Below are 13,167 nucleotides of genomic sequence, written 5' to 3'. Positions count from 1 at the left end.
TTACTGCCTCCTTTTCTTTATACTCTACCAACTGGGGAAATTAATAGAAACTGATCTCAAAGGTATGGCTGTAAGGAAATATAGACTGTTAATCTCATTCACCCTGTGGTTAAATTTGAGAGAGGAATCATCTGAATGCTTGTAGACCTCAGGTTGCATAAAGCCCTTATTTTGTACAAAGATACTTTGCATTTTTGTTCTTCTGTTTCAGAAAACAGATCACAAAGGAAGTTCAGAAGGTATTTACACAGTCCCCTAAAATAAGTGATGAAATAAGAATGCTGAGCTCATTTGAACTGGTGGATGTTGTTTTGAGAGACTTCTGCCCCTAGCAAACTCACTGAAGCTGCTTTAGATACCTACAGGCCCTGCATTGTACTGAGCTTATTATCCCTTTCTGATGGATTTAGGGAGTTTGAATCATCCACCAAAAGCTGCAAAGTTTCTTGGAAGCTCTGGTTGTAAGGATTTGTTTTACTGAAACTGCTGTATAAGACTAGGGAGCAGAAACAGGAGAATGTGTAAAAATGGGTATAATTGAAGGTGTAATGTAAAATGTACACAAATATTTTGCTTTAAACCAGTGTAATTCTGATCTTAATCTGTGTAATTCAAGCTAAATTGTATTGATAAATTTCATTTGTGATCATTATCTGTCTTTTCTGCTACATTCAACCTTAGGAAAGAATGACCCCTGCCCATCAGTATGGCACATGTAAACAAGTTACCTGCATGCTCTCAATCTATATGGAAAAAGCATTAGTATGAAATTTGTGTTTTGAACAAGGTTTATGTTTAATGCTTCTATACACTTCAAATCTGACTGCTACATATGCCATGCAAGGTTTCAAGAGAGATATGTGTGCCTTGCTTTCTTCATATATTTTAAGTGCAGGTTTTATGCCTTGAATGTCCAGTTTATTTCCTTGCTTCAGAAATGTATTAGGCATTGTTATATTTACCTATGAGCTTAAGAAATGTTTCTGCTGTGTATCTTAATGAACTGTTGTTTGATTTTTAGATAAATTCATAGAAGAAAATCTCCCAAACGGTTAGTGGTACTACAAACTACAAAGATTGGCCAAAAATACAGGAAAATGAAGAAAGAGTTCCCAAACTATGTAGACACCCTTTGTGGTGTATATACCAGCTGCTGCAAGATCCTGTTTGGTAAGAGGCATCGGAGTTATGGGAGGGAACACATGGGAGGAAGCACAGCCAAAGAAGTGCTCTTGGTTTTGCAATGCCAGATGTAAACAGTGAGAAAAAAATAGTGAATTGATGCAGACAGAATGGTAAAAACAAGCTTTCACTGCATCACAATGCCTGACCTTTTGACTTCAAGTGGATTGACCTTTGCCAAATGGTCATAAAAAAGTTTTTTGATAAAACCAGTCATTTTCCTCTGGCACAGTGATGAAGAAATTCAGTCTTTTTTTAAGCCATCTTTCACTCCACCTGGCTCAGCAGTGAGGTTGTATCTTTCTGCCTGATTGATTACCATATTCCTATACCTGTACTTTGTAAGTGATCCACTCTGGGTCGGTCTTTGGGGTATTTGTTGAAGATGAGTTCTCTTGCAGTTATTGCTAGTTATAAGCAGCAGAATTTAAAATCAATGTTAGACTAATTCCAATTATGGATTTTTACTCTGAAAAAAAATCCTGTTCAGCTATGTTCCCTAGGAAGAAAATGAGACCAACTATCACATCTGTTGCAATAGAACTCTAAAAACTGAACTATAACTAACACATAAAAAGGGGGATTCTTGTACCTGTTTCTGGTGGCAAAATAAAACTTTTGAAATATGAATGCATTTGCATTGCAGTTAGAAAGCAGTGGTGAATTATATGTCCTTGTCTTGTGTACTAACAGTACCCCAACACTGTAAATTTTCTTGGCCTTAGTAGTGTAACCTATGTCTATAATTTATGCTTTTCATGAAGTCCATCTACCACAGAGATGCCAGGGATTATTTCATGAATCTGAGATTGGTACTGGAACACAAAACCCTCGTCTTTCATTGTGGGATAAACTGAAAGCATGTTAATATGCTGCATTTTGACAAGTGTGGAGTCACTAAGAGGCAAGCAGTCCATGCCCACAACGTGTTTATACTGGGACTTACTTTATCAATTTCCAGTAAGTGTTTATTTCTTTAGCTTTCAAAGTTACTGTGACTTTTCAGAGAGGAGTTAATGGACCTGAAGTTGCAAATTTTGATGATACAGAACAAACCTAAGGCTTCTTGAAAACAATTGTTTGGAAATGCAGTCATGTTGCACTGGTTACTTGACTAATACATTATAGGATGTAACAAGGAAGGAACCAGGCTCTTCTCAAGGGTCCCTGTGAGTTTTGCATGGCCTGTTTTTTGGTTGTGGGGAGGCCACAGAGGTTGCTTCTCTGAGAAGCCTCCAGAAGCTTCCCCCATGTCCAACAGAGCCAGTCCCTGATGGCTCTGAAGATGGACATGCTGCTGGCCACAGCTGGGCCAATGAGAGAGGTTGGTTGCACCTCTGTGATAATATATTTGTTTACATATTCTTGTGATAACAAGAAGAAAATCAAAACCAAGTGCACACAGTTTTTTCTTACCAGGGAAGAGGAGGAGGAGGTGAGAATATGTTAGGGAAACAACATGGAGATACCAAGGTCAGTAGAGAAGGAGGGCAGGAGGTGCTCCAGGCACTGGAGCTGAGGTTCCTCTGCAGGCTGTGGTAAGACCACAGTGAAGCAGCTGTGCCTCTGCAGCCATGGGGATCCACAGGGGATGCAGAGATCCACCCACAGCCCATGGAGATCCATGGGGATACAGAGATCCACCCACAGCCCATGGGGAAGGTGCCCATGCCAGGGCAGGTGAATGCCTGGAGGAGGCTGTGATCCAGTGGGAGACCCAGTGGAAAGAGGAGGCCCTGCTTCCAGGCTGGAGCAGCCTGTCCTTGGGTGACTGCACCCCATAGAAAGATTTACCACAGCAGTTTTGGGAGGACTGCTGCTTGTGAGAATGGACCCATGCTGGAGGAGTTCATTGAGAACTGTCTCCCGTGGGAAGGACCCCACAGTGTAGCAAGGGAAAGACTCCTCTCCCTGAGCAGCAGAAGAAAACCCTGGGTGATGAACTGACCGAAACCTCCCTGCCCTATCTTCCTGCACTGTTGATGGGAGGGGTTGAGGGAAGAAAAGGTGTTTTAAGGGCTTATTTTATTTGGCTTGTTATAAATTCACTTTCTACCTCTAAGCCAAGCCTATTTTGCCCTTGGAGTGTTTTCTCCTGTCCTTATTTCAATTCATGCACCCTTTGTCAATTTTCTTTTCCACTCCTTTGCCCAGCTGTGACAGGGGAGGGTGAGTGAGAGACTTTGGGGGTGCCTGGCATTTGGCCAGTGTCAAACCATGACAGATGACAAGAGACAGTGGGCACAGTCTGAAAACATGAAATTCAATCTGAACATGAGAGGATGAAGATGGTCACTTATGAGGATGGTCAAACCCTGGCACAGGTTGCCAAGAAATCTTGTGTATCCTCCATTGGTGGAGACAGGTATTCAAAATCCAACTGGATATTGCCTTATGCAACCAATCAGATAGCCAGTGTGCATAGTGGGTGGGACCAGATGATCTCAAATGGCCACCTTTATCCTGGCAATTCTCTGTTTCTGGAAGAAAACTGAGTTAGAAGAATTAGCCTGACCTAAGAGCCAGATGATGGTTACCATGACAATAATGCAGGGAAGCACAAATAAGCAGCTCCAGTGTTTCTTGAAGTAGATGATGTCTGCAGAGGGTCACCCCCCTGGATGAGTTCCTTTTCTTCTTTTTAACACTTTTCACTTGTGTTCCAGGTCTTTCACTGGAATGTGTACTCTTCAAGGAAACCTGAGACTGGGAGTGGCTTGGTGCCCAACCCAGGCTTTTGACCCTTAGCACCTCTCACTAGCTGGCAGTCACTGTGCTATAGTTCCTCAGAGAGCCTTAGACATTCTGTTTTCATTCTTTTTTTTTACAGCCTTCACTTACATGTTTTTCCACACCTAAAAAACAAACTTCTCAGTAAAGCTGAGTCAATAGCAGACATCTGGGATGCACTGGGGTAGTCCTGAGGGACAGACAACTAAATCCTGAGCTGCGGCTTACAGGCAAGGGAGGGCACTGATTTTAGAAGTGTGGATATATTTTGTTGAAGGGAGATGTAATTGCAAATAGAATACCTTCTGGGGAGGTGGAGCAACTTGTAATTATAGGTGGAATTTTGTTGAGAGTAAATGCTTTTAACGATACCTCTCCCCTCCTTTCAGATCCTGTTGTCTTATATAATGTTCTCTGACACGTAGTTGGACTACCACAATGGCTGCAAAACTTTATGCTATTCCCTATGGCCACAGGGATACCACAACTGCTGCCCTCCCAAGCCACCAGAGGGAACTGATGCTGCCAGTACAGCATGGCCTGATCATTATTGTATAATAGTAGGGGGATAGTGGAATAATAGAGGGATGTGTGGAAGGTTCATTGTTTTTTTTCCTTGCTTGTTCACTCTTGAACATGGTCAAAAGGGATATTTGGAAGGTGCTGTTCTGGGCCATAGCCTCTGGTCAGTCTTCTTATTTCTGGTGTTGTGTGAAGGGTATTTTTGTGAATACCTAGGATGACATGCAGAATAACAGTGTTTGGAGGCCTGTTTGAAACCTAGTGATAATAAGACACCAGTGTGTTAGTTTCTCAGCTTTGTCAATTGGGATAGTAGATCAAGTGGTATTTGATTTGGAATTGCAAGAATGCAAACATGCTCCAGCTGTGCAGATTGCAGGATGCTATAAGAGAACCAAGTAAGTCAGTGTTTTGAATAAAAAACAGAACTTCAAGTTTATTTATTTTATTAAATGCAGCTCCTGGCAAAATAATAAGTAAAGCGTAAATCAAAATTTCACTGGTGTTTCTGTCAATACCACAAATATCTTTGCTGAGATACACTCATAAGGTACAAATCAAACATTGGTCAATATAACAGGTGGCAAGGAAGCTTTGCAGGTATTAATTGAAAAACAGGTATAATTAAGTAAAATTAAAAAGAGGAAGCAGATTTAAATTCTAACAGGTTTAGATTACATATCAGTAAAAGGTGGCAAGAAGGACTGTTGCTAATAGCATTTTTGCTGGTTGTAAATCTCAGCGACCTCAAACTACAAAATTTAGAAAAATTAGGAAAAAATGCAACATGAATAGAAGTCAGCAATTTAATATTAAGGGTTGAACAATTTTTCCTCACAGCCTTACTTTTTCAGGAAGATAAAAGAGCAGGAGAGAATAAATGTGATGTGCCTATATCCATATGGTGAGACAGAGGATGGTAAGGGGCATTCTGAGATTATTCTGGATTTGTATTAGATTTTGTTAATTTCCAACAGTCATTGAAATTAGAAATTAAGGTTATGAAATGGCATCGCAGTACAAATGCAGGTTTCCCAGTGAGGAAAAGAAATGAAAAGAGAGCATACATATTTCTATATGTTTGTTTTTATTCTTTTCAGAGTTCTTTTTGCTCTCTGTGAGACTCAAGAGAATGAACTGCATTTCCCTTGAAGTCAGCATTTGACATAGGGCTAGATGATGGCCTGTGTGCAGAGAGCTTTTATCATTCCACCTTACTTTTAAACAACAAAGCCAGATAAAAGGAAGCAAAGTTCTGCACTTTCTTTTCTGTTTAGGACTGTCTTGTTAGCAAGATAGAAAGAAGCAGTAGAGGGGTGTTCTTGGGTGGTTCAGGATGGTTTCTGGATGCTGACTTCTTTGAGGAGGGTTGGTTGGAAGGAAAAGAACAGGCATTTCAATACAGGTGGCTACATTGCTTAAGGTTGAGATTTTAGCACTGCAGTTCACTTTTTCCATTGAAGAGTGAACCTTGGTTTCTATCTGAGAGCAAATAATAATTCATTCTAGAGGAGAACAGAATCTACCAAAGAAGAGGATGCTCTTGGACTTGTTGTGTCTGATGAAGAAGTAGAAAGGGTGGTCAACCCTAAATTCCAGAACATGGCTAACACGTACACTTGATAATTCTACAATGACAGCAGTAGCAGCAGCTGCCTCAGTGCCCTTCTCATCAACTGCAAGAAAAGACTTGTGAAAAACTTTGGAGATCATCACTTTATCCTTCTCGGTCATTCCACTGAAATCAGCATTGCTGCTGAAGGCACTGCGCATTCCCATCCTGATCAGATTACCACTGAGGTCATATCTCTCTTCCAGTTTGAATTTAGGTAGGTGCAGATCCACAAGAGTCTCAGTCATCTTCTTGGAATCAGTCCATTCAGACAGCTTCTCATACGTCAGTTCTCTTTCCAGCTATCGTTCAAGAAAGAGAAGGAATTTGGTGTTTTCAGGGAAAAGCAATTAATTGACTATAAATTAATCAATTTCATGGCAGTGTAATGAATTTAACATTTTAAATAGCAAATTTGACATTTAGCTGAAAGCACGAAATAGAAATTGGTTTTACTGATGATCAGAGACAAGGTGCACAACAAGTATTTGAGTCTTAATGCTGCAAAGTTTTGAACAGCGCCCTTTCCAAATTCATTGCAGAAGAGAAATGGGTATTCAAAAGCTGGCACCTCCCCCCCCCATGGTAGTTCCTTCCTCTCTTTTAGTTCAGTCCTGATGTGAACAAAATTGCTGTGTGACACATGATTTGGTCCAGTTCTATAAAAGCAGGTGTTAATATCATTGCATATATTTCCTTGACACCTTTGAAACCAAATGCTTCTGGCAAAGTCCTTCACTGCTACTCTGTGTCCTGGGCACTATGCCACCAGGGTTCAGCTCATATCAAATGGAGGGAAGCAATGAATGGTATAGATTTCAAGAATTTAACAATCTTGGAATTATAGTAACTACAGCAGCAGATCATATTATTGTAGCAAACACAGTCTCACCAAAATCCTAGTTTTTCATAGAGCAGACAAATGGTGAGAGGGGAGACAGGGGAAAAGAGTGAGAACAATATGGAAATAAACTTCCAGGCCATGGAGAAAAGGTGTCATCTCAGGAAGAACCTGTGACTTCTTGTGTGATGGTGTCTCTCTTGAACGTGCAAGTAAGGCAGATTTAACCTTTACAGATCATGTAAAATTGGGTGTCTGTCAAGGGGGCTGTTGAAGAGCTGAGCATCTGATTATGCACAGTGTTGCCTGTCTTCAGTTCCTACCTAACTAAGGATGCTCAGCGTGGAAGAACTTTTTTGGCATTAGAGAAGTATTAAAGAAAATTAATTCAGCTAGTGGAGGAAGTCAAACAGCATGATGGCATGTCCTCAGAAAGGGAGATATTATTGTCAGCCTGCCCTTCTTTTTTTTAATGACTGAGCAGTAATACAGAATGGTTTTAGCATGCTTGCTTACCTGCTCAAGACCCGTAGTGTTGTCTTTGATGTCATCAGGAAGGAGGATGAACATACTGAGTTCACGTTTCACATATGGCAACTCAATCATTTTGAAGTTCATTGTTTCCATGATGAGAACTGGAAATGTTTTTCTCATGTACATCATCTTTACAGGCTTGGTCTTGTTCTGGAAAGTATTTATAGGTCAGAAATCATTCCTTGAATGGAAGGGTGAAGATGTCTCAGTGCAGTGCAGGGAGAGGAAATTTTATAAGAAGCTTCTAAAACAGTTATTTACCATCCATTTTCCAAAGCTTTTAGTGACTGGACAACTTTGCTTATCTTGGTGTCTGTCCCAAAGCTTTTGTTGGGGGCTGAACTGAGACATTTTTCTCTTCTCCCCAAAACATGCCCAAGGAGGAAGAAGGAAGAGAGTTAGAAATATCTGCAAGGATTAGAGGTATGGAGCAGGCATGGGATTTGGCCTTACAACACTGCAGAAAAACAGCTGTGGTTTAAGAGGATGAGTGTTGTGCAGCTTATCAGTGGTCTCCTCTCTCTGGCGATAAAAAGTTTAACCAGCTGATTGCTTGACAAAAGATAACACTAGTGTCAGAGCAAAAGGACTCATGATGAGAGGAGTTTCTGGGAAGCAGTCCCATTGTCAGGAGTATGTAACTTCTATTAACATCTATATCCCTTCATTCAAGGAAGCAGACCATATGTATGTGCTAATCAGATGGTAGAAGGTATACTTTGTGGAAGTTGAGTTCTTGTCTTTGACTGTGAATTCATGAACATCTCTTCAAGATCCAGGCCATTAACATTGCTTCTAGCCTCACATACCAGTTCAGGGCACCCTGTTGCAGCTGTGTTTGAGCAGGAATGATCGTGCCCAGCCTGGCTGCACAACACAGAGGCCTGGGATTGTACTCATCCATGACACGCCATGTAGTTCCCATCCATGAAGCCTGGACTCTCAAAATCGTGTTTTTACAATTTAGTCAATTTTGGCACTGTTTAACAGAAAGGTTTTAAATTACTGTAGTGATTTTGGAAACAGCAGCTGTTACCTGGAGCTCACTAACAATTACCGGAGTACATCCTAATATTTCAGTGATCTGAGAACTGACAGATTTTGCTGTAAACAGTCTAGTTACCATAGGGCTACCTAAATGAGTTATGAAATGGAAAGATTTCAGCAAAAGCTGTTAAGACCTGGTTGTTTACAGTAAGAGGAGGAGGAACTTACCTTGCTCAGTCGGAAGGATTGCAGCTCTGTATCTTCTGCCTTAAATTTCACTTCCCATTCTGCCTTGAAGTAAATGGCATTTACAAGGATCAGCCTGGTGGAGTTTGTCACATCTTGTGGACCCAGCAAATTCTTGATTTTGCCTGTTGAAAACACATTCAAGCATAGCACAGTGAGGACATTTTGATCAGTTTTTCTCTCAGTTCAGCTTCTTAGTAAAAAGTCCATACCTCAGTGCCCTGCTCCATAAAATGCTCCCCTGACATAAATTAATGCATTTCTTTACAATCTCCAAAGCTGTTTGCTGACCTGTCCTCCTGACCTGGCTAACTGACAGGTATTTATTCCTTCTTCTAAAAATGTCTGTTTCATGGCAAGCCCCTAGAAGCAGAAAGCCTCACTGTCTGGTTACACCAGATAGAAGGAGGAGCCCCTCTGCTCAGTACTGGGTGGCAAAGCAAGGCAGGCATCCCCCCTGCCCTGGAGCAGAGGTGTCTCACCCCTGCCAGTGGTGCCAGCGTGCACCAGGGCACAGTTGTGCCTGAGGACCAGCTGCTGCAGAGCACACAGCTCTAGGAGTCAATGGGAATCTCCTCAGGAAGCTCACTGAGGTCCAGATCAGGTGTATGAAGCTGCTTGAGTGTGCTGTTCTTTCTCTGTCCTCCCACCACATCTCTGCTCACTGCCCACATCCACATTGGAAGGCATGACCTGGCTGCTGCAGCAGCACCTGGGGAAGCAAGGGCACCTGCCCAAAGGAGACTGACTGTGGGAGAGCAAAGACGTTGGGGTTGAGCCCAGCTTACCCTCAGTTTGTTTTTCAATCCAAGTGTTGATTTCCTTTCCTGACTGTTCTGGTGCTGTCTTAAAGTTAACCTTCTGTGGCTCTGCTTTGTAGTAGTTCTTACTGAGCTGTATGTATGTCTGAAAAATAACAAAAAAAAAAAGAGCAAAAAACTTAAGTACTAGAGAAATATACTACTTTTTAGTCCCAAAAGGAAGTTGTTAGCTCTTATACTTGATAGATTCTTCAGCCTAGAGGACTGCAGGATCTTGCTTGTTACTTTCTGCTGGACTGTGGGTTAGAAATAACTAAAGAACAGAAATTTCACACCTTTTGTTCCAAGATTTATCTGGAGAAGTGAGGAAGGCTGCATGCATCCTATAGATGTGCTTATTTTAATTTCTCATTTAAAATTGTATCCATTGGGAGTTCCAATATTAAAGGCACATTGCATGTAAAGGAATCCCTTCAATACAGTCAAAGGCAATGCATCCTTAAATTCTGTGAGCAGACTGACTGCTATTTTCCAGTTAAGGTTATCACTGGAGTCCAGAGCTCCTATTTGCACTATTCAAGGTCAACATCCAACCTGTTGTATTAATGGCAAGTAATTAAAAAGAGAAATATTTTTGCACCTTTTCTTACTCTTCTCTGAGATTTAACTTACAGGCAATAATAGGAAGGTTTTTTCTATGTAAATGCGGTTGGCACTTTTCAGGGAGTAAGTGCTTCTGGGTTTGTTGATGGCAGTCAGGAGCTTCTTGAAGCCAGAATGGATGTCTGCATCTTGCTTGTTTTCAGGATCCTTGGAAAAAGAAACCAAACATTAAGCAACTTCATTTTTGCATGAAGCTTTCAAAACATGCTAAGCAATGTACATAGAAGAGGGATTTGGGTTCCTCTTCCTTACTTTTTATTTTCCCTAGTTTAACATCACTGAAATTTGCAGGGTTCTGTTCATGGCTGGATTAACTGAATTGCCATATAACAAACCTTCCAGACTATCCAGTGACTCATCTTTTCATGCTTTTGAGAGTCTGAGTGAGTGAAAGAAACTGAACTTCAACCTGTTGCAAAGTATGGTTGGGGTTTGTACTTTAAAGAGGGATGCAGAGAATAAATACTGGACTCCTAAAGCTGTATCTGGACATTTTGATTCTGGAGGTTCTTTAAAATGGAATTTCAGTTCTAATAGATACCAATTTTCTTCTCTTTGGTCTCCCCCGAGAAGGTCTGGCCGCAGAAGAAGAAGCTTCAGATCCTGCTCCCAGGGTGAAATGAAGGACCTGCAAGCAGAGTTTCCAAGATAAGAAATAGGACCTTGTGAGGCTAAAGTCAAATGGGGATCAAATGGTTGTCATGTTTCATTCCTTGTGATAACTCACTGTGCTATCTTCTGCTTAGGTGACTAATCAAAGAGATGCTGAAGCTGTAGTGACAATAAATCCCGTGGAATAACAATGAGTAGTGCTGTCCCCCTCCCAGACCACCAATACAGTGCTCCTGTCTGCATGCTGCAAGGCAGAAATCCCTTCCACAGCTGTTTCTCCCAACAATAGGAGTGTGTTTGTGCAAATCCAAAGGGTTGTCCCCATGATAATAGTGCAAAAGCAACCTACCTCTGCCATCTCAGTTGCTGTAGTTCCTTTTGCTCCCAGGTATGTCAGAGCCAGAGCAGCTGATATGCTCCAAGGGGAGAAGAAGATGTTTTTTCCCTTGTTGGTCTCATTCAGCTTGTTGAAAAGATCAACAGTAAACTTGCCAACTGATGTGGATACCACTTCCATTTTTACAGCCTGCAAAGAGGCAACAGACAGAATTGTACTGTTTGAATGTTTAAATTTCTGTACACAATACGCATTAGTGAGAAATGTTGCCTGTGCAAGACAATCCATTTAAAACACTAAAACTAATAGCGTAGTTGTATGTTTATCTTCCACACAGATACTGTTTGCCATCTGTTAAGAGCACCAATTTCTTTCAGGTTTTTTTCATATTTCATGCAGCTGCAGTTTTCTTTGTGATTCTCTCTGCCTCTGATTTTCAAAGATGTGCTGATTTGTTACCTCTGTATTTTTTTTTCCTTTTTGTCCTTAACTAATGATTTATCAAAGCAACGTTCCCAGGGGAATTTATATACATTTTTAGTACATAGGTTCACAATATGTTTAAGTTTCCCACTACTACATTTTGGATCTGTATAGAATTAACAGTTGATACTGCAAAAGGATTTAGGCATAGTTTTTAGGCTCATTTGTGTTTCCTGGCCAGCGATATATTCTGAGTAGTTTCATGAACAGCAAAGCTGTTGTTTCCATTTAGACTTATGCAGTTTATTCATTGTATGTACCTACCACCCCTTCTGTATGTTCCACCCATTTTATTTCCCCCAGAAACTGCCAGATGTCTTGAGGTTATGAGTGTCCAGGCTTTAAGATAGCTACCCAGTAACACCTGCCTCATGTAATTTACCACTCAAGAGACCAGAAATACTTATGTTATCGTTGTTGTTGGTATCAATATTTGTATCTATGGAATGGAGCAACAAAAATTGTGGGCCAGTCTCTGAAGTCTGCAGGTATTTATCGAATGTTTGGTTTCCAAACAATCACATTCTTTCTGGCACTCAGTATGCCCTCAGGACCCAGTCTGTACCACAGAGTGATTTTCTTTCCTTTGAGAACACAACCAAGAGAGCATCAAGATGGGAATTTCTGTTTTCAGCAATGAATACTCCTCTGAGTCTCTGGCCTGATAATGTGCAGTGCTGTGCCTTCACCTCAAGTAGAGAATTCTTTTATGAAAATGAAGATTTTACTTGTAATGTAGTTTACTCGCTGCCCTAATTAAACTTTCCTGCTTGTGAATAATTCTGCCCCAAATCAGCAGTTTTCCTTAGGCTTACAGAATTGTTTTCTCTAATAGTTGAAATATAGAAAAACACAAGGCAAGAATAATGCATTGTAACACAGGTATATTATCATTTATCCATACAGTCACACATGGCACAGATTGCTTTTTAAAAACATCATTAAATTTACTTAAATTGATTTAAGTATTTACCTTCAATCCCGTGAAAGAGAAGACTTAGATCTTGTCCTCAATCAGGTTCTGCATTTCTATGTTAAGCAATTTTTAAATTAAGGAGCATAGTACTGCTTGTCCCTCCCTTTCCTTTTTTTCTACTTCCAGGTTGCTTCCACCTACCCAAAGTTCCTTTCTCCCACATCCCCAAAAGATCTTATGCAATTTTGGCCTTTCTGTTGGCCTGGTCACTTTTCAGGTTTAGACATTTCAAAAGGACTTGAACTAAAATCTCAAGTCTGTTGTTGCACCACAGTAGCCTACTGACAGGATAGCAAAGCAAACTGCTGATTCCAAAGGTTTTCTGGTGTTGTGGAGATAACTGCTCTGTTGTTTAAAATAAGTGACTTTTTAAAAGGTTACACAATACTTGGTTTTGTCTTCTGGATTTAAGCAGACATTGAGGGTCTGATTCTCCTCTCTGTGTCTCCTGGGTTTCAAATGCAGTACCTCAGCATAAAGCACCAAGCTTAGTGATTAAATTGGACACTAGGAGTCCAGCTCCAGACTGAAGATCATTAGCAACACAGACAGAGGCAAAGCTGTGAAGGTGGGCAAGAGATGGACACCCCAGTGGTTGTGTTGGTGAAGAAATCTCATTGCAGTCATAGCTGGGAATCATTTGAGACAAACACTGCAAAACCCTGAGTAACTGCTCAGTAA

At 40.8% G+C, this 13,167-nt stretch overlaps 1 protein-coding gene across 1 annotated transcript; it reads right to left on the bottom strand.

Moving 5' to 3' along the window:
• Window positions 1-5,502: 5,502 nt before the first annotated feature.
• On the bottom strand, window positions 5,503-12,526 carry LOC130249154 (heterochromatin-associated protein MENT-like). Its single transcript, XM_056483647.1, has 8 exons — window positions 12,484-12,526; window positions 11,040-11,216; window positions 10,620-10,706; window positions 10,088-10,225; window positions 9,443-9,560; window positions 8,637-8,779; window positions 7,404-7,571; window positions 5,503-6,348 (listed from the first exon to the last, which is right to left on the bottom strand). Exons 2-8 carry the CDS (start codon window positions 11,205-11,207, stop codon window positions 5,935-5,937), a joined length of 1,236 nt encoding a protein of 411 aa, XP_056339622.1. The 5' UTR covers window positions 11,208-11,216; window positions 12,484-12,526; the 3' UTR covers window positions 5,503-5,934.
• Between the last annotated feature and the right edge of the window lie 641 nt (window positions 12,527-13,167).

This window comes from Oenanthe melanoleuca, chromosome 2 (assembly GCF_029582105.1).
Source record: "Oenanthe melanoleuca isolate GR-GAL-2019-014 chromosome 2, OMel1.0, whole genome shotgun sequence".
Taxonomy (NCBI): domain Eukaryota; kingdom Metazoa; phylum Chordata; class Aves; order Passeriformes; family Muscicapidae; genus Oenanthe; species Oenanthe melanoleuca.
This window is presented reverse-complemented; position numbering and strand designations above follow the sequence as displayed.